At 45.2% G+C, this 21782-nt stretch overlaps 1 protein-coding gene across 1 annotated transcript in view; it reads left to right on the plus strand.

Annotated features, from left to right (window-relative positions):
- The first annotated feature begins 213 nt into the window (after nucleotides 1–213).
- LOC147891644 (peroxisome biogenesis protein 19-1-like) overlaps nucleotides 214–21782 on the plus strand; it is a 38703-nt gene continuing 17134 nt past the window's right edge. The window contains exons 1-3 of the mRNA XM_087388171.1: nucleotides 214–369; nucleotides 591–639; nucleotides 716–1049. Coding sequence (XP_087244297.1) covers nucleotides 333–369; nucleotides 591–639; nucleotides 716–1049 — 420 coding nt within the window. The 5' untranslated portion in view covers nucleotides 214–332. The remainder of the gene's footprint in view (nucleotides 370–590; nucleotides 640–715; nucleotides 1050–21782) is intronic.

Consider the following 21782-nt stretch of genomic DNA (forward strand, 5'->3'; position numbering starts at 1 on the left):
CTAGCCGTGCCGACCATCCACGATATTGACCAATCGTTGAGAAGACCAATTGCGCCATGCGACATCGCCAAAATCGTGTGCCACATCAAAGCCACACGCCATCGACGGCCGCTTGTCGGCCGCGAACACCGGTTGGGAAACAGATGAAACCGGCTCATGGGACTGGGGGGTTGAGGGGGTTTGCGGTATTCGATCTCTCGGTGGGGATTTCCTAACTCCTGAAATTCGGAAAGGAGGAGCTGGTGTAAATGTTCCGCATTTCCTCAGAGGATCTATCTTGTATACCACGTTTGTCTTTCTGATTGTGTTTGTGAGCTTCGGAAGCTTTGGCTATGGCGGACCACGATGATCTCGATGACATCCTTGACAGTGGGTTGCTCCCTCCTTTGCCCATCGCCCCGTCCCTTTCATCTTTCCGCCTTCCCTTCAATCATCCCTGACGCTCGGAACTTAATTTGGACTTCGTTTTGCCTTTTCGATCGATTTCCACTTCCTGTGAATGCCCTGTCGATTTCTGCCTTGCTACCGCCTTTGATTTGCTTCGTTTTCTGAATCGTGCGGGCTGTAATATCGTCACAATGGCCTTTCAGGTGCTTTAGACGACTTCCGCAACGTTGACGGGCTTCATCCCAATCAAAGGTGCGCTCCTATCCGCCAGATTATACGTTCTCCTTTGCGTCGACATTTTTGATCAACTTTTGCTATCTTTTTCCAGGGTAGCAGAGACAGCTCCTTCCCAGGAATTTCTGGCGAACTCGAATGCTACGTCTACTTCTTCTGGGAAGGCCACTGTGGGACAGGGTCTAGGCCTTGGCCTCCCTGCGTTAGCGCCGGGCAGAAGAAAAACAAATTCCACTAAAGGAAAGGCGGTGAATGCCGGGAACACTCCCTCTACCGACGGCACGCATTTGTCAGATACACTGGACGAGCTCGCGCAGCAAACGAGGCAGACCTTGGAAGGATTGGACACACCTCAGGACGATGAGGCTATGGCTGAAAAGCTCGTTGAAAGCCTAGTTAAGCAATTTGAGGATCTCGGGGGCTCTCAGGTATCTCTCCTTCCGATAAATAATGCCTGTGGATCCTTTTTTCAGTGCTACAAGCGATAGTTGTCCTTAATTTCGCTTTGGGAGTTGGAGGCAGCAGGATGTTTCTTCGTAGGCCAGCACGCTAACTAGTAAAATAATGTCTCGGAGGCTTTAATCCTTCATAAGTTTTCTTTCTTCTCCGTGGCTCTTCTTTTCGCGTTGTTGGTTATGTGTGAAGGATATAGGCGATTCGCTGCAATTGAACACGTAATCCTTTTGATCTACTTGTGCGAAGGGCTTGGTCTTTTGGGAACATCCTCCGAGGGTAAAAGCTTATATTGAGGGTTCTCGACTCTCGAGAAGCATGAGCCAAGGATGCCATATACATGAGATGCTTCGTGGGTGTAAGTGCCTCACACGACAAAGCCTGCTCTCAGAACCAAAAAAAACTTGAAGAAGGAACAGAGTTTGGTTTATGTTCCCAAAAGACATACCCTTATTTATACTAGGCTACAAAATATAAATTCTAGACTGGAATAGAGTTTGGTTTATGTTCCCAAAAGACATACCCTTATTTATACTAGGCTACAAAATATAAATTCTAGACTGGTAAATAATCAAAGCTGTGCCTTGTGCTTCAGCAGCAATACATGTGAGAAGTTATATCAACAGAGGAATGAGTAAGGTGACCTCAGCACCTTATGAGCTAGCTATTGGTCGAGTTAGCAACTGAGCTGTCTTTGAGGTAACAACATAAGTGTTGTTTCACGTGCAATAACGTTATGGGGAGGATGGAGTGACAAAGGGAGTGGAAGCAAGGAGGGGAGAGTGAGAAGCAGAAAGAGCTTGAACTATATTACGGAATAGGACTCCCATCAGATTGGGTTGTCTTGCAGAGCTCCTTTTCAGTTCTCTCACATTCCAACATCCCCTAGCAAGCTAATCCTAAGTTGGCTAACTTCTCCTGTTTGCCATAGACCTCCAAAGTTTTGGCCTCAAATTTGCAATCGGTGGCTCTTTGAAACGATCAACACATCTTAGGATTGAGCGACAGAGGGAGTGGAGGGAAAGGAGAAGAAGGTATAGAGATGTGAGGCGGAAGCAGAAGAGAGCTTGAATCTCATTAAATTGGGTAGAGTTATAGGGCTCCTTTTTAGCTCTCTCACATTCCAGCACCCCCTAGAAAGCTAAAGTGGGCTTACTTTTCCTATTCCCCACAGATATCCAAAGCATTTTTGTTGAGGAACTAAAGGGAAAGCATGAAGTGAACACAAAATGAGAATGCTTGATTATGGAATGAAGAAAGGTGAGGTCCATATGTAGGCACCTCTTACATGATCACTGACATCACTGATGACGTCTGAGCTCCACAATCATCTCCTCAATCAGCTCCTAGAATCTCTCAATCATCCTATGTGGCATCTACCACCTAACAGTGCTTATGGGCACCTAATTGTGCCTCTAGCACACACACACACACATAGAAACCAAGGTGTGCCTGGGGCATACACCTTGAGATATCCCAACAACCCCCCCCTCAAGGGAATGCCTCAGGCTATGTCAAGGATTCATCTAGTCTCATAGTTTCTCATGCCATCTCATGGTGGTCAAGGATTAATCTATGGCTAGGATCTCATGCTAGCAAGGGTTCCCAAGGGTGTGAGGTAAACAAAAGGGATACATAAGACCTTCCAATGGTTATCTCCCCTGCATGTACATGCACACAATGTCTGCAGGAGGTACCATGGAGCATACACATGGCCTACATCATATGGTGAGCATACACATGGCCTACATCATATGGTGACCAGAGGTGTTTACAAAGAACACAATAGTTTATTTCATTCATTTTGGAGGACTATCCAGGCTGAGTACGTTGACTCAACATAAAAAGAGAGATCTGGAGCATATATGGAGATGGTTCAAAAAGCATAATCTTCATCATGTGGAGACTAGATTGGCAGTTTCTGACTTTGTAGTTGCTTCCTTTTTTGCTTTACAATACTTTTCATGGTGATTGTTTTTGCCACAGTGTTTGCATGGATTGATCTTGAAGCAGTCTTTTGAGAGGTGATTAGTCTTCCCACAATGTTTGCAAGGTGAAAACTTGTCCTTTTGAAATTTTATGGCATAGGCTGTGTCATTGCCTCTCTGGTATGCTGTGTCATTGCCTCTCTGGTGTTCCATGTGCCTTTCTTCTTCTTAAAGAGCAGAAATAAGACCTTCAAAATTAGGATTAGGAAGATTTTTCAAAGTGGTAACAACATGATCATAATCTTCAGGCATACTTTTGAGCAATACTGCCATTGCATCATCTGTAGTAATTGGAGAGTTGATAGAAGCAAGTTGAGTCATGAGACTCCGCATAAGATTGACATGGGCAGCCAGAGGAGTGGCACTAACCATCTTCAATTCAAAGAAAGCAATCTTAAGTGACAATATTGAGATGTGAGAGCTAGCACCAAAAATAATCTGCCATGTGTGAAAGCCTTTCCATATTCAAGATGGTAGCCATGAGAGGGTCTAACCCAGAATGGGCAGTGTCTACTCTCTTACAAGGCTAGAAAGAATTGAAGAGCTTCAAAATACAAGCATTTAGAATAGCAAAGGCTTGCAACCAAATTCCATACTACAAAACATAATGAAAATGATGTTTTCACTTGCATGCTTCATAGAGGTGGCTAAATGAAAGCATTCCAAGCAAATCCAGGTATAGCAACTTAAAGCAAAGCTGTAGCCATAGTTGTACTGAAGCTATTCATCACTTTAAAACATCAGAAATGCTAAAGTAGCACCTAACATAGCATTAAACTCACAACCTTGTCAAAACTGTCCAAAACAAAGGCCTGAACTTGGAGGGCTTGTATCTCCTTCTTTAGAGCAAAGAAAACAGGGCTTTCTAGGTAGAAACAAAGTTCATATACCAGAGGAGCCACTGAGGAGGAAGGGCGAAATGCCGCGTCACGTCGCCATAGCTAGCAGCTTGAAGATCGACTGGTTTTTCCACGTTTTCTCCTCGAATATGCAACCATTGCTGCTCAAATTTCAACACAAGATAGTCCAAGGTATGGAGAAGCTTTCTCTAAAAGGAATTGGAGAAAGGTGGAGCAGAAACAGAGAATACGCAGAAGGGAGTTTCGACGATCTTCGGGGAATGGCGACCAACAACAACGATGTTTCTTCAATTCCTTGCTGGTGAAAGTTTGCCCATACGAGGGGTATCTCCAGCTCAGAGAATTTGGAGAATGGCGGAAAGACGAGGGAGAACAAGCTCTAGCAAGTTTTGGGAAGAAATGGTGAAGAAGAAGAAGAAGATGATGTGGCACAAATGGGCTCAAGGAGGATCATAGTGCTCTGATACCATGTTGAGGAACTAAAGGGAAAGCATGAAGTGAACACAAAATGAGAATGCTTGATTATGGAATGAAGAAAGGTGAGGTCCATATGTAGGCACCTCTTACATGATCACTGACATCACTGATGACCCCTAAGCTCCATAATCATCTCCTCAATCAGCTCCTAGAATCTCACAATCATCTTATGTGGCATCTACCACCTAACAGTGCTTATGGGCACCTAACTGTGCCTCTAGCACACACACACACATAGAAACCAAGGTGTGCCTGGGGCATACACCAAGGTGTGCCTGGGGCATACACCTTGAGATATCCCAACAATTTTGGCTCAAAATTGCAATTGGTGGCTCTTTGAAACGAGCACTACCTATGAGAAGATGCTGTCCATCATCCTGCCAAAGAGTTGTGCGTCTGTGTGATGCTCTTTGGTTGTCATTAGTTCTTGGTATCATGCAGGCGCTTTCTGTGTGGACTTTATTTGCAAAGACATTTTTTTACAGAGGGTGTGACCCTTGATGATAACGTTGAGAAAAGCTGCAAGTTCTTACCCACAAGTGGTTTCGCCATTGAACTTTGAAGATGAAATATATTGTGGATTTTGGCAGCTCCAACTGGAAAGCTCTCTTTCTAATCTTGTGGCTTATCTCTTGTGCTTGGCATGGGCATCTGGCTTATTGTTTTTGGCAGCTTGCAAAAGAGCTTCCATTTTTTCCAAACCATCTCTTGGTTGCTAATTTGTTACAACCTTGTCTGCAGAGCTGAAGGCATTCATTTCAACAGACAGGAACCTTATGCCAAATGTTGCAAGTCCAAGCCATATATCTCAAGAGTTTTAGATTTACCACAATTTTCGAAGAGTTGATTAGTTTTCTGAGACTGTCCATATCTTGGAGAAGAGTTTACAACATCTTTGATGATAGACTATCTTGAGTTTATGACATCTTTGATGATAGACTATCTTTGAAATATGCCATAAGACTCAACTCTTGAAATACATGATAGCGTCTCATTTTGCTCGGCAGTTCATCGATCAGGTGATGCATTCAGGGATGCTAAGTTTATGCCTGCCATGTGTGATGGAGTCTATGGTTCTCCACCTTGTCACGAGATTGAAACTGCAGTATGTGTTATGTTTTCAGAGGATGGGTTTGGGCTTGTTCTGGATTCATCTAGATATATATAGTCTATCATCAGTTTATTAATTTCTTCTGGCTGTCCCTTTGTCCGAGAAGAATTTGGTGTGCTGACAGAGTTTTGTGCTCAGAGCTGTGAAGAAAAGTTGTTAAAATAGTCTCATAAACTTATCACCTAGGTCCCCAGGGAGATCATTCTCCGGTTCTGGTGACGCCTCTGGTCCAGCTTCCGACCACAGAAGATTTCCTATTTCTTCGTTTGGTAGCACACGGGGGCTTACCCTTTGACCCCTAGTCGGAGCAGACGAGGGTGGATGGCAGATGCCATTGTTGTATAGTCGGCGTGATAGAGATGATTCGTCACTGCCTTTGGGGATGCCCGGCGGTTTGGTCAGCAGTTCTGAGGATAGTGGCGAGTACGCAGCGGGAACTACTTCGCTTGGGGGATGGCGTCTTGGCTCACGGAGGGGGTGCATGCATACTCGATTGACCCCATCTTGCTATCTTTTCAGATTCAGATCATTCTCTAGGAGTGATCATAGTTGTAAATCCTTCATAGCTCCTTGGAAGCTTACTAATCATAAGCAAGGCCAATTGGCTACCGTCCACCTTACGACCAATCGGTACGAGTTGATTCACGAGAACCTTCACTTTGACAACGTAGTCATGTGCTGACTGCCCTCCCTCCATCATGATGGTGACCAATCGATTCTAGAGTGCAATGATCCTCCAGATATTCTTGGTTACATAGAGATACTTTGAAATCGTCCCTGCATCGTGTGTTGTATCTGCTAATGAATATAGGAAATTGCCGGACCATTCCTGTAAACATGGAGAGTGCAACTGCATCTTTGAGTTTTCACTCCTTCACCTAACAGATCTTGTCAGTACCCTAACCTTGTCGAATGCTAACTTTCTGTGTCAAATCTCCCTTTCATCATGTTGCTGTATCTGCTAATGAATATGAGAAATTACCGAATCATTCCTATAATCATGGAGAGCGCAATTGCATCCTTGAGGTTTCACTCCATCTTAACATACCTTGTCAGTACCCTAACCTCCCTGACATCTACAGGCATGTGCTCTATTCCTTCTGTCACTTCCCATACCTCCTTGGCCTCTAGATGGCCCCGAATGTTGTCTTTCGAAATCGGATAGTTAACCTCGTCCTCGTGTCCAGCCTCACCAAAATTTGGTATAGTCGAGTTGGAAGCCATGGCAGAGTATAAATGATGCAGAAGACTCCATCCTTCTTGCCCTTGATAAGCATGTGCACCCTCCTACACAAGGTTGCAAGATTTGAATGAAACGTTCTGTATGACACGATTACAGAAACAAATTTTGAAATTTGCCCTCAAATTTGCAAGGGTGAATGAATCAAGGGATTACAACCATGGAATGAAAAGGAAATGCATATCTGGTCATAACAGGTGGAAACAGTGAATCCAGCAGCCAATTGACACCAACACAGAATGAACTGCAGCAGATATGTGGAATAGGAAGAATTCACTGCAACTCCATACACCAGAAATTTGATCATAACTGAACAAGGCATCAGCTGAGTAAGTATGTCTACTGATCTATTATAGACGCTGGCTGCCAAGAGGATTCTTCATCTAGTAATCCTTACCACTTGATGAAGTACTCAGTAAAGGACTTGTTCCTCAGAATAATGTCCCTAAATCCAATGATTTTCTCGGGTATATACTGTTAGAAAATACCCAACAGAGGGTACACGCAGCGGAAATAATGCCCAGGAGCTCACTTAGTGTGCGGTGTGGGTGTGGAATCACAAACTTCTTTACTTATGTGCATTCAATAGGTGTGCAGACTTATCAATAGACAATGAACCAAACCAGATAGAGAAACCACCAAATAATATATTTCCGTCCACAACTATGGACACAATACAAAAGAGACAGATCCAGAGTCCCACCAATGGTGTGGTCCTCTGATCTTACCACAAAAGTCCTTCTCCTATCTGCTGGCTATCTCTAGACTAGAGTCCGCGTGCTCCACCTTGAGCGTGAGTAGACTTTCCGTCTAGAATGATCTTCTCCACCTTGCTGTCTGGAAACCAGTCTAGGTGGGCAGCTTCCTGCAAGCTAAGTCTGCAGCACAAGGCACTTCTTTCTCCTCCTGACTGTAGGCCCAAAGGTAGCCCTGCTGCTGCTCCTTCTGCTGGTGAAATTGCTGCTCCAGATGATGCTGAAATGAGGCCTGAATGGCCTCCTTATATAGGCCCCAAGGGGGGCTGATAAAAACCGACCAGCCTGTTACAGACTGGCCGACCAGTCTGTAGCTGGTCCAGCCCTATAAGGCACACAAGCCAGGGTTTTCTGGCCCAAACTTCCAGGGCCTTTGGCCCTCCTTTCAAGGCAAATATGCAGCCTATAAAAGGCCTGCCACCTGCCCACTGATAGTCACATTCCTTGCTGCAGATCTGGGCCTGCACTCCGTGCCATGTCTGTGCCTCTGCCAGGCCCTCTTCCCAGCCACGTGTACTGCGCCGTACGGGTTCCTTGTGCTGGCTACTGCTTCGCCTGTTGCTACTGCAGATCCATCCTAGCTCCAGGTACCCACCATCTCTATGATTCTTGCCCACATGGCATCCAATCAGATGCCCATGTGACAGACACTCAAACCCTAGGTTCACCCCCCCCATGCTCTCCTCATATGGGGGCTTACAGATGGGGAGGTGACCTTTCCAACATATACTGCATTTGACCCTCCTCATCAATGGGTGGAAGCTCCTCCATAGCCTGGTCTATGGGACCCAAATATTTCTTCAAGAGGGAAACATGAAAAGCATCGTGAAATCTTGCTGAAGGAGGTAGTTCCAACTTGTAGGCTAAATTACCAACTTTCTGAAGCACCTTATAAGGACCATAATAATGATGAGCCAATTTAATATTGGTGTTCCCCTTCAAGGAAGTATGTCCGGCCTTTTGAAGCCTTAGGAAGACATAGTCTCCTTCTTCAAATGACAGCTCCCTACAATGCTCATCTGCATTTTCCTTCATGCATGCTTGTGCCTTGACCATGTTGTCCTTGCACTGCTGGAGAATAATAGACACATGAGCTAAGTCATCAATGGCTTGTTGACTAGTCATAGCTGCATCAAAAACAGTTGAGGGAATATGCACCTTGTAACCATACAAAGCCTCAAATGGGCTCATCCCAATTGAAGATGTTTGGTGCTGTTGTAACAAAATTCAGCCAAATGTAACCATTTGTCCCATGGACTGAGTATTAAAACAATAATGCCTGAGATGCTCTTCTAGCCACCTGTTAACCCTCTCTGTTTGTCCATCAGTTTGGGGGTGGTGTGCTGTACTAGGAGTGATTTGAGTGCCCATTGCTGTGAATAGTTGCTGCCAAAACTATCCCATGAATTTTGCAGCACGGTCACTATCTCCTGTGGCAGTCGATGCAATTTAACACTTGCTCCAGAAACTGGGTAGCCACCATGGGTGCTGAATACTGTGTCTTGGTAGGAATGAAATGAGCTGATTTAGAAGTCTGTTGACCACAACAAATATGATGTTCCATTCCTTAGATGTGACAGGTAGGCAGTTATGAAATCGATGGATATATGAGTCGACTTACCATCTGGTATAGGGAGAGGTTGAAGCAACCATGCAGGCCTAAGATTCAACTCTCTGTTTTGTTGACAAGGCTTGCAAACTTGAATATATCTTTCCATATCCCTTTCCAAATAAAGCTTTGCGTTATCCTTTCACAGGTTTTAAACAGACCATGATGTCCAGCTAAGGGAGAAGAATGCATTTCCTGCATAACCAGCTGCTTATAAGTGGAGTTTTCCACAAGGTAGATTCTTCCTTTGTACCATAACAGGCCATTATATAGTTTGTACCCTGCAGGTGTTTCAAAGTACTCCTCTTGAATGCCATGAATCCATTCTTTGTAAACTTCAGTAATAGAGCTGAGAGTACAAGCCCACATCCTTGATAAAGAATCAGCCACTATGTTCTCTTTCCCTGCCTTACATTCAATGTCAAAATCATAGTTTTGGATGATAGATAACCAACCTCCTTTGCTTGGGAGAGAGATTAGTTTGGGAGAGGAAATATATGAGTGGTCTATGGTCAGTCCTCACTTTAAAATGGCTGCCATAAGCATAGTGGTGCCATTTTTGTATAGCATGAGGTATAGCCAACATTTCCGTGTTGGAAAGGTCACCTCCCCATCTGTAAGCCCCCATATGAGGAGAGATTGGGGGAGGTAGACCAGGGGATATTGGGGCTGCCACATGGGCAGCACATGAGCTTCCATGTGGGCAGCACACAGCAAAAGGTTGAGGCTGCCACATGGGCAGCACATAGGATAACCACATCCTTTGCTTGGGAGAGAGATTAGTTTGGGAGAGGAAATATTTGAGTGTTCTATGGTCAGTCCTCACTTTAAAATGACTGCCATAAGCGTAGTGGTGCCATTTTTGTATAGCATGAGGTATAGCCAACATTTCCGTGTTGGAAAGGTCACCTCCCCATTTGTAAGCCCCCATATGAGGAGAGCATGGGGGAGGTAGACCAGGGGATATTGGGGCTGCCACATGGGCAGCGTATGAGCTGCCATGTGGGAAGGACACAACAAAAGGTAGAGGCTGCCACATGCGCAGCACACAGGCTGCCATGTGGGCAGCTATCCAGATAGGGCCAATGGGCTAACAAGAAGGGTACCTGGCAAGTCGTGGAGCTCCTGATGTATGGGGCAGATAGTGGACATCAGGGACCTGCAGCAGCCTGATTGCGCAGTGTTTTCCAGCAAGAACAGATGGCGCAGGAGTATGGAAGGGTACGGTATGCATACGTGGCTGTATGGGGCTAGTAAAGGCCTGGTAGGAGGCAAGGATGCTGCAGCAGGAAGGCGCCTGCATGAAGAAAGATGCGGGGCAGATGGCGATCTAGGAAGAGTAAGTCTTCCAGAAAGACGAAGGAATTCAAAGAGGGAGGTAAATCTGTCAAGTTTATGACCTATAATGGACAATATGGTCATACAGACAAAGCATTGCACTTCATCAGGGAGTTTGGTGCTGTGTTCGGTACAGAAAAGTTTTCAGAATCCTCCAAGTTAAGAATGGTCAGTTTGCACTTGACAGCGACAGCTAGTGCATGGTGGGGTGCACAAACCATAGATGGGTCAGCCCCAAAGAAGTGGAGGGACTTCAAGAAAGCCTTCTATCAGCAATTTATGCCTAAACAGTTTAGAGATCATGTTCTTCAAGATTGGGACAGTTTGCATATGGATGCAGGAGATACAGTGGATGTGTACAACCAGAAGTTTTGGGATGCTTATTTGCAGGTTGCACCTTTCAAAAAGATCTCCAAAGGAACCCAAATGAGAAAGTATAGAGCTGGTCTCAGTCTAAGAATCCAGGCAGTAGTAAATGCTTTGGGGGCAAAGAACATTCAAGACCTTATGCATTCAGCTTCAGTAGCTAGTCTGGTGCCGTTACAAGATCCATCCACAGTACTATCCTTGCATGCAGGATGTGAAAGCTGATTTTTCAAAATTAGAAAAGAAAGAGTATCCCAAGGTTGAAAAGAAAGGGTTTCAGCCTCGGAAGCCGAGGGGTACTCAGTTTTCAAAGTCATACAAAGGCAAATTCCCTTTCACTCCTGAACAGATAGCTGAATTCCGCAGAGATGGGAAATGCTTCAAGTGTGGGAAAGAGGGACATATAGCTGCCCAGTGCCTTGAGAAGCCTTCGGGCTCTAAGGAGCAGAAAAAGCTAGAAGTACCACCGAGGCCAATGGTGGAAGTAGTCCCAGATGTTTTGGGGAGTACCTCAGACCCAAAAGAAAAAGAGCTTTTGCTATCATGGGGAAAGATAAGAGATCAGCAAGCATTAATCCTATTTGATCCAGGGTCTACATACAATTTCATATCTGAAGATTTAGCCTTGAGATTAGGGATAAAAGTTGAAGAGCTAGGCAGAGCTCTTGACGCTGATCAAATGTTTCAAGGGAATCCAGTGCAAGTTACTCTTTTGATTGGAAAGCTTCGTGTCCATGTGCAGAACTATGTAGATCAAGAGGACTTTTTAATCTCTCCTCTCAAGCAGCATGATGTTGTACTTGGTACACCGTGGTTCCATCGAAAGGAAGTGACGATAGAATACCCTGAGAGGGTGCTGAGTTTTATCCATAGGGGGAAAAACCAGCGTTTAGTTGCCAGGAATAAAGGGGAGACTATCCCCATTTTATCTGATGTTACATGTGGTAAAGCAATAAAGTCTGCAATTTCTGCGCACATGGTTTTTGTAAAAGAAAAAGAAAATGATATCCATGCTGAAATGAATGATGTAGACAAAGATAAATTTCAGTTTCTTGTAAGCTTTAAAGATTGCTTTTCCGATGCTTTGCCAAGGGAGTTACCCCAGAGAGACCAGAAGATCATCAGATAGAGTTAATGCTTGGTAGTGAGCCACCAAACAAACCACCTTATAGAGTCAGTGCGACTCAGAGAGAGGAGATTATGACTCAGGTACAGGACTTGCTGTCCAAAGGGTTGATTCAGCCCAGCTTGTCTTCTTTTTGTTCACCAATACTTCTAGTATAGAAGAAAGATGGTTCTTTTTAAATGTGGATTGATTATCGTGCATTGAATAAGATGACTATCAAAAATAGATTTCCGATACCACGCATAGATGATGTGCTTGACCAACTCAAAGGAGCAAATGTTTTCAGCAGGATAGACTTGAAGAGTGGCTATCATCAAGTCAGGATACAACCACAAGATGTGCATAAGACAGCTTTTCGCACTACATTCGGGTTGTATGAATACTTAGTGATGCCTTTTGGGTTGACAAATGCTCCAGCCACATCAATAGAATGATGGATCGCATCTTCTGAAAGTACAGGCATTTCACGGGTACTTTCTTTGATGATATCCTAGTCTTTTCAAAGACGGAAGAAGAGCACAGGGAACATCTTGCTTTGGTATTTCAAGAACTTTGTGTTAGAAAATATCTAACAGAGGGTACACACAGCGGAAGACTCATGGTAATGCCCAGGAGCTCACACAGTGTGGGTGTGGGGTGTGGAATCACAAACTTCTTTACTTATGTGCATTCAATAGATGTGCAGACTCATCAATAGACAATGAATCGGCCAGATAGAGAAACCACCAAAATATATATTTTTGTCTAAAACTATGGACACAATACAAGAGAGAGAGATCCAGAGTCCCACCAATGGTGTGGTCCTCTGATCTTACCACAAGGTCCTTCTCCTATCAGCTGGCTATCTCTAGACTCGAGCCCGCGTGCTCCACCTCGAGCGTCTGTAGACTTTCCGTCCAGTGTGTTCTTCTCCACCTTACTGCCTGTGAATCAGCCTAGGTGGGCAGCCCCTGCCAAGCTTTGTCTGCAGCACATAGGTCCCTGTTCCACTGCTCCAACCTGCTTGTGAATGGCTGCTCCAGAAGATGACGATCTCAGCACCTTGCTGCCCTAGAAGACAGCCAAGGTCCAGCCTCTTCCTGGCTAAGTCTGCAGCCCTTCAAGCACTCTCTCACCTCCTGGATATAGGTCCAGAGGGTGGCTTCCTGTTGCTCCTTTCTGCCTCCTGGAATGCTGGCTGTTGGATACTGAAGTGAGGCCACAAGCCTCTCCTTTTATAGGCCCCTGAACTAACCGACCAGCCAGCCCTAAATGGGCCAACTGGCTGGTCTGTTTGGGCCGACCAGTCTGCCCCAAAACAGCCCTTTACCCCACAATAGCCCTTTAAGGGCTCACAAAACGAGGGCCCTTTGGCCACACTTCTAGGGCTTTTGGCCCTCCAATCAAGGCAGGGGCCCAGCCTATATAAGGCATGCCACTGCCCACTGGCAGCCCCATTTGCTGCTCTACCAGGCCCCATGCAGCCCTGTACACCTGCGCTCCTGACCTGCCATGTTAGCGCCTGTTTGTCCTGCTGCTTCTGCCCTCTGCCAGGCTTTTCTCTAGCGCCGTACAATTCCGTACACTGCTGATGTCAGCGCCATGCAGATCCATCCTAGCTCCGGGTACCTTCCATGTTCTTTGATGTGAGGTGCTGCCCATGTGGCAGCCCCCTCTCTTTTTTTCCTCTTGGGCACATCCTGCCCTAGGTCTTCCTCCCCCACGCTCTCCTCATTTGGGGGCTTACAGATGGGGAGGTGACCTTTCCAACACTTCGAAATCATCAACTTTTTGCCAATAGCAAGAAAAGTGAATTCTTCTTGGAAGAGATCCATTATCTAGGGCATATAATATCCAAGAATGGGATACAGATGGATCTTGCAAAGATCTGAGCCATCCAAGAATGGCCTGAGTTGAAAACTGTGCATGAAGTCCGTAGTTTCTTGGGACTTTGCTCCTATTATAGGAGATTTATCAGGCATTTTGCTGATATCGTAGCTCCATTACATGACCTTACTAAGAAAACTGCAGCCTTCACATGGGGAATATCACAGAAGAAAGCATTCAATACACTCAAGGAGAAGTTGACTACAGAGCCTATTCTTGTAGTCCCGGATCTTTATCAACCTTTTGATGTTGATTGCGATGCTTGTGGAGAGTGTGTTGGGGCTGCATTACATCAGAATGGACATGTAGTAGCCTATGAGAGCCAAAGATTGCGTGATGTTGAAAGATATTTGGGAATCTATGAGAGAGTTATTGGCTGTAATTCATGCCATCCATACATGGAAGCACTATCTTTTGGGTGCAGATTTTACTGTTAAAACAGATCACCAAAGTCTGAGATACTTTTTGACTCAGACCAAGCTTTCTGAGAAGCATATGAAATGGGCAAACATGCTGTCAATGTATCATTTTCAGATTGTCCATACCCCAGGAATTCGGAACAGAGTGGCAGATGCCTTGTCTCGAAGACCCCAGGTCAATAATGTGACTATTGCCTATCATCAGGACCTGGAAGCCCGAGAAGCTTATGAAATGGGCAAACATTCTGTCAATGTATCATTTTCAGATTGTCCATACCCTAGGAATTCGGAACAGAGTGGCAGATGCCTTGTCTCGAAGACCCCAGGTCAATAATGTGACTATTGCCTATCATCAGGACCTGGAAGACATGAGGGAACAATATGCTAATGATGCAGATTTTGGCGAGATTTTATTAGCAAATGCAAGAGGGGCAGTCCACTAGTCACTATTCCCTGAGAGATGGGTATCTAATGAAAGATGACTGCCTATGCATCACCCAGGAGATGAGGAAAAAGATTTTGGAGGAATGCCATGCACCTCCCTATGCTGGACATAGAGGAATTACAGCAACAACTCTAGCACTAGAGAGGTATTTCTTTTGGCCAGGGATGCGGAAAGATATACATCAGTTTCTTATTGAATGCCTTATGTGTCAGAAAGTGAAGTATGATAGACGGAAGGCACCTAGCCTACTTATGCCTCTTCCCGTGCCTCAGGCACCATGGGAAAGTATTACAATGGACTTTATTTTTGATTTGCCAAGATCAAAGTCAGGGAATGATGGGATTTGGACTATCATTGATAGATTCAGCAAGCAAGCTCATTTCATTCCGATTCGCAAAACCATAAAGGCAGATCATATGGCTAAGCTTTTCATGGCACAACTCTTTAAGCATCATGGTATGCCTAAGCCCATTGTCAGTGATCGAGATCCCAGAATGACCAGTCTATTTTGGAGAGCTTTATTTGATAACATGGGGACAAATTTGAATTTTTCTTCTTCTTTCCATCCCCAGACAGATGGTCAAAGTGAAGTAGAAAATTCTACAGCATTGGATATGCTGAAATGCTACGTGGGTGACCAAGGTTCAGATTGGGAAAAGTACCTACCATTGGTAGAGTTTGCTTACAATAATACAGTACACAGCTCTACAGGGAAAGCCCCCTTTGAGGTCATTTATGGGAAGGTGATTTTGCCACCTATCCTGAGGACCAAGGATGAAATATTTGCAGCTGATTAGTTTGTGAGAGACCTCCAAACAGCTTACAGCCAAGTCCGGACAGCAATCGAAAGGTCTCAAGAGAAACATAAAAGAGTTGCAGATAAGCATAGGAGACAGTTAGATCTCAAGGAAGGGGATTGGGTACTTTTGAAGTTTGAAAAAGCTAGGCTCCGCAAGTTTAAAGGCAAACAAAAAGTGTATGCAAAGTTATCTCGGAGATACTATGGCCCTTTCAGGGTTACAGAAAGAATAAATGAGGTTGCATACATGTTATCATTGCTAGAGCATTGGAGGATTCACAATGCATTCCATGTGAGTCTTATAAAGAAATTCCAAGGGCCAGAGCCTACAGAGCCAGTATCAAAGGATCCACCAGAAGTGGATGAGCTGGAGGAGGTCCTTCAGCCAGAGCAAATTGTGTACCATACTGTATGCAAAGGCCCTCAGGGCAAGGAGTTTTACTGGTATCTTGTAAAATTCAAGAATTATACGGCATTAGATGCCAAGTGGATGGACGAAGACATGTTATTCGATTATCCACAGCTTTTGGATGTTTACAAGGAAGCTTTTCAGTTGAGGTCAACTGAATAGAAGTCCAGGGGATGTCACTAGAATGTAAATATCCTAAGTCAAAGTACAGTTGACCATTTATTTGATCATAATTAAAGAGTTTTATATTTGTTAATTATGGTCAAAGAGTTCTTTTAATGGTCAAAGAATTGACTACGATCAAAGATACTTGACTCTGGTCAAGTAAACTTGACTTCGGTCGGGGAGACTTGGTTTATTACCAAGAGGGTTAACTACGGTTAACCAAAGAACTACAGAGCTGACTACGGTCAGAGAGTATTGACTTCGGTCAACGAGACTTGGCATGCGTCAAGAGAGTTAACCACAGTTAACCAAGATGTGCCAACTTCGGTTGGAGAGACTTGGCTATAATTAAGGCGCCTCGACCCTTGGTCAAAGCCCCTTAATTATGATCAAGAGCGTTGACTTCGGTCAACGAGAGAATAAATAAATATATATTTTTTATATTTGTTATGTGTGCACATGTATTCAGTGGGGACGCCACCGTGACTAGAACTAGTCCACAATGTGTTGTTTGCATGCAAAGCGCTAACAATTAATGGGTGCCATGGTGGTGCGCTTTAATTAATTGTTGTAGGAAGAGTTATTTTCCTTAGCGCTACGAGAGCCTAATCAGAGTCTAGGAGGCGGTTCGAGTGACTAAGTGCTTCAAAGACTCCAGAGTTGCCCTTAGTGGCATGTAATTAGGAAAGTAGTGTAGAAATTGAAAAGTGGCTTGTTGCCAAGAAGGGGAGCCTGAGAGCTCATGTAATGATTCATTCATTCACGTTTTGGATTATCTATGTACAGCTCCTACACTGAACTGATGTACTCAATTACTCTCTGATGAATAAAAAAACCTTCGGGGGGGTCCAACCCGACGATTGTCCTGGGCCGTAGTGTCTCTGTTGAGAGAGAGAGAGAGAGAGAGAGGGAGAGAAAATGAGAGTGTTGTTGGTTGTTTTTCTACGGGTAGTATTTCACGCATGCCCAAAGAGCAACAGTTCGACACCAACCAACAAAAGGTTAGCAAAAGCGCCATTACAAGTGGGTATCAAAGCGGCTATTGGAACCTCAAGGATTCTAGCAAGGCAATAGCTTCATATGGGTGCCCAAGGTACTCACGTTGGATGGATAAAAAGAGTAGAGCCTAACCCGCCTTCACAGCCACCCTCATCCACGTTTAAAACACCCGAACAACACAATCACAAGGCAAAAGGCATTCATACAACATCATTGCTCTACACATACCTTCTGATACAACTCACACTCTGGCCACACTTCCTCCAGAAGCCAGTCTACTTCAGAAAAAAACCCAGTGGACTACACAGTTCAAGACAAGTGGACTTCTTGCTTCAATAACTTAGAAAACATTCAGCTTCAAATGCATCCAACCCACGATGTACATGAAGACTATCTTCTTGACTCTTCAAGACATCAACCCACAAAATGGCCACAATCAGAAGTCAGACATCTTATCATGTCTTCCCGAGATCAGCATCAAGTACCAGAAATGATGCAGCCCGCCATTTTACTAAGCAATAGCTCATAGTCAACCATGTACAAGCCCACACAAAAGACACCTCAAGCAAAGACTTCAGCCTCTTTAATCTCATGCAAGCTCAACCACATTCTTGTTGCAGCAGCTCATGCTTTCTCAAACCAAGGTACTCCAGCTTCTATACACGATTGTCCACCCCATTCTCTCAGCCCACTCCTTCAATCGGTACACTAACTGCTAGCAGCTTCTCAAAGCTTTCTCTCTGAACACAAACATCCTCTGTCGTTTGAGTTCTCCAAGCCTCTGCACTCGATATCCCACTCCCATCACGTGAACAGAGTCATCACTGCCGCCTTCCTTGCATACAAATCTGTCTTCTTCCCATGCGACCACCTCTTCTATCAGAAGGCTTCTAGCCCAATCAGTCTTCTCTCTTGGACCCGATGTATACACCCTCCCACAGTCGTTTTGGCCTCCCAAATAGCTCTCTTTCCTTAGTCCTCCTGCCCACCGAACATGCTTCTTCCCAAGACCTTTAGTCGCTCACAGTTCTCTCACCACCCCTACGAGCCTTTATCGTCTAAGGTCTTCCTTTCTAGTTATCGAAGGAACTCCTACTACTGTGAGCTCCCACAACAGCTGCTTGCCATCCCGTCGGATACTGCCTCCTGGCAATTCCTCACCACTCCGTGCTCAGGTTCTCAGCCAGCCAAGAAGCTTAAAACTCCCGTGCCCACCATCGTCTTCTTCCTTCCAGCGGCTCTCTCTATCGCTCAAGATACTCCAGCGCGCAGAACAAGAGACCTCCATCGCTCCCTATGAGCTCCCAAAGTCCTCCTCATCTGTGGTCCTCCCTTCGCCCACAGAGCTCACAAAGCTCTCTCAACAGCCTTCACCATCCATCAGTCCGCGTGCTGCGTTCTCGTTACACCACCCGTATTATCCAAGGATCTCCCTGGCTTGCATAGCAACGACGCTCCAAATCCCAAAGCTCCTTGTAGCCAAGGTCTCTCCTTTTACGTATCTTTTCCGCTCATCTCCAGAACCATGCAGCGTGTAATCGCGTCGCCACAGCTCCCCTCTTCCTTGCTCCCTTACTCACGTAACTCCTGTCGCCTTCTGTGCTGTGAGCCCATGATTCCTTAATCTCCAGCTCACTATTGCAACCACTATCAACAAGCTCTCCCTTCGTCGCCTAAGTTACTCCCGTGAGCTCTCCTGGCCTGCAGTTGACGCCACCATCAACCCAGAATCCCCAAGCGAGCTCCTCACCAACTCACGGCCCCTGCTCTCCTCCCGTTCGGTGCTTTTCAATTCACCACGCCTCCCTCCTCCTTTTTTCATCGAGAAGAGCCTCCCCTATATATGAAGCTCCTTCTTGCCTTCGATCCTTCCACAAGCTCGTTCTACTTCCCGTTCATGCCAGCTTGTCGTCGAGAGCTTTCTCTTCCTCATCACGTAGCCACGTGCATGCATGCTCCTTTCCAAATCAATTTGGCCACCTTAGCTTTATTTGCCACCTCATCAGTGACATTTTACCACTCTCAAGACATTTCCCCCAAATCACACACCAAGGCACTTAAGCACATATTCATTGACTATGTGCACACAATTGCATGCCACCAGTCATTTAGCATTTGATTGCCCACTGACCATCCACATATGATGAACACCATCCCGTCCCTGGATACCATGAAGTGCTCGAAAGTTGCTCACACAAAATCTGATTGAACGCCAGCAAGCACACACACAGGTTGAACATCACACATGTACATATGTTCAGACGAGTTTGGGGTTTTCAAAAATCTTCACACAACGTCTTCATATGATACCACGCGACGTTCTACATCATCTACAGCACAGACCACATCAGTAACCTAAGCCTCTAAAAATGAGGTAGCAACACAAAAACATACTGTTGGGACCTCACAGATCAACACAACAAAAGTGAGACCACGGGAAACATGGTTTTAACCTCGAGTGATTATGTTACAGAAATCAGTAGCAGGAGTCGCGGTAGTTGAACAAGAACCTGTCCCTAAGAAGAGGGCAGCAACACAAGAACCTGCTGCACTTAAGGTGAACGGCGAGGCGCGATGAGTTGCGGTAGCTACACAAGGACCTGTCTGTAAGAAGGGGGCAGCAACACAAGAACCTGGTGCACTTAAGGTGAAGGGCGAGGCGTGATGGGTTCCAAAGTACACAAACTAAAATCATTGCTAATTGGTTACTGTCCATATTGTGACCAACTATTCCGAGCAGGTTCCCGAGAATCTTCACCTTCACTAGGAAGTCGTGGGCTGACTCTCTTTCATCTATCTTGAAGTTGAATAATTGACTTTGAAGCATGAGGATCGGCCCTTGGGCTAGCATATGTGCTAGAGCCTAGCACTGCCGCTACTCCGTTGACGTGCAGGCTGCTTGCAATGCTCAAGCTAGCTGCTGCTAGCCACCACTAACACAAGGCCTAGAGGCTAGAAGGGAGACCTGCACTAACTGACGCCATCAACGACCTGCTGCTTGCACAAGCATCGACGCTATCAACGACTTGGACAAACAGGCTGCAATCGACTCCCACGCCTAGGGCCTGCTGCCATCGACAGTCCTGCCCACCATCCCCTTTGTTGCTGCTGTTTTTTGGTTCTGCTCAAGGAGCAGCACCTGGATCAAGGAGCAGCAGTCCAATTTGCCCCAATTCTCTGTTTCTTCCCAAATTTCAAGGCCTTCTCCATCATGCCTCCTCGCAAGTCTCCCACTCAGCGTGATGTTTGGCAAGATTCAGGTCTCATTAGCAAATATGGTACTTCTGGCACAAAATGTGTGGTTTGCAAGTATTGTGGGGAAACAATTCGAGGAGCAAAAAACCGGGTGAAGGCACATTACATTTGGGAGAGAGCACAAGGAACACATGGCTGCACTCATGTTCCAGAAGGTATTTTTTTGGCCCATGGTGGATTGCCATCAAAGTTTGAAGAGGTCCGGTCATTGCTCCTTCTACCTTTGCCTTCTGAGATAATCGATGGGAAGGTGCAAGAAGCCAAGGAAAGTGAAGCGCTGAAAAGAGGGGCCTCTTCTTCAACAAGAACCTCAGTTCAAGTGTCTTCTCAAAGTAATACTGGGGCTTCTTCCCAAGTTCATATCACCCCGGAGTCTTCTAACATTGGTGAGTCTTTACCCAATGTCAATGCAAATGAAGCTCCCTTGCATGTTGTGGCTTCTCCACATTCATCAAGCTTTGTTAGTGTTGCTGTGGGTCATGAGAGGATCCTAACATCCTCCCATATTCATCTCAAGGCTGCAACAACAAGAAAGAGGGGAAGAGAGCTGCCAAGGCGCCAAATCACCCTTGATGCTAGCTTTGCTCCAAAGTTGAAGCAAGAGGCTCAAATAGCTGAGCATCATTTCTTCTATCAATGCAACCTTGCTTTCAACATAGCTCGATGTCCAGCATACCAAAAGTTCCATCGTGCACTTGTGGCAGCAGCCGCAGTAGGAGCTACAGGTCTACAACCAGCAAATTCTGAGTCCTTGAGAACTACCCACTTGACAAACCAAGTGAGGTAGATTCAAGAGGAGCTTGTGGGTTTGAGAGCTTGTTGGGAGCGATATGATTGTAGCATCGTGTCAGATGGATGGAGTGACACTGTAAGTTATAAGTACAATCCTTCACTCTTGACTCTTGAGTCTTTGGTAAGATTTGTGGTGGCTGATTTTAGTATTAACAACAAATGTATGATTTACTTATGGATCTTGATTCTTGTGACTTGCCATATGTGGCCAGCGGCGGCGCCACATGATAAATATTTTGGTCTCATCTTGTGCTGGCACTACATTACTTCGTGTAGTTGATTCCTCCACCCCTGGCTTGAGTATCACTGGGGAATGGATTTATGGACACATTAAAAATGCCATTGAGGAGGTTGGGCCACAAAATGTGGTCCAAATTATTACTGACAATGGCTCCAATTGTGCCAAGATGGGAGAATTGGTTGAGAGAGATTATAAAAGCATTGTTTGGACTCCATGTGCTTCTCACTCGATGAACTTGATGATGGAGGACATTGCCAAGTTGGATTGGGTGCAATCTACTCTTAATAAAGCAAGCCAAATCATCAAGTTCATAACAAGAAAGAGCATTGCATTAGCTCTTTTCAGAGCAGTATGCAAGTATGATCTTGTGAAGCCATCTAAGACAAGATTTGGCTATCTCTTTCTTGTTCTTCAAAGGTAAGTCAACATCGTTTTTTAGCTAGCCAAT

This window comes from Dipteris shenzhenensis, chromosome 17, assembly GCF_047967505.1.
Source record: "Dipteris shenzhenensis isolate YYH24624 ecotype China chromosome 17, Dip_SZ_1.0, whole genome shotgun sequence".
In the NCBI taxonomy this organism is placed as follows: Eukaryota; Viridiplantae; Streptophyta; class Polypodiopsida; order Gleicheniales; family Dipteridaceae; genus Dipteris; species Dipteris shenzhenensis.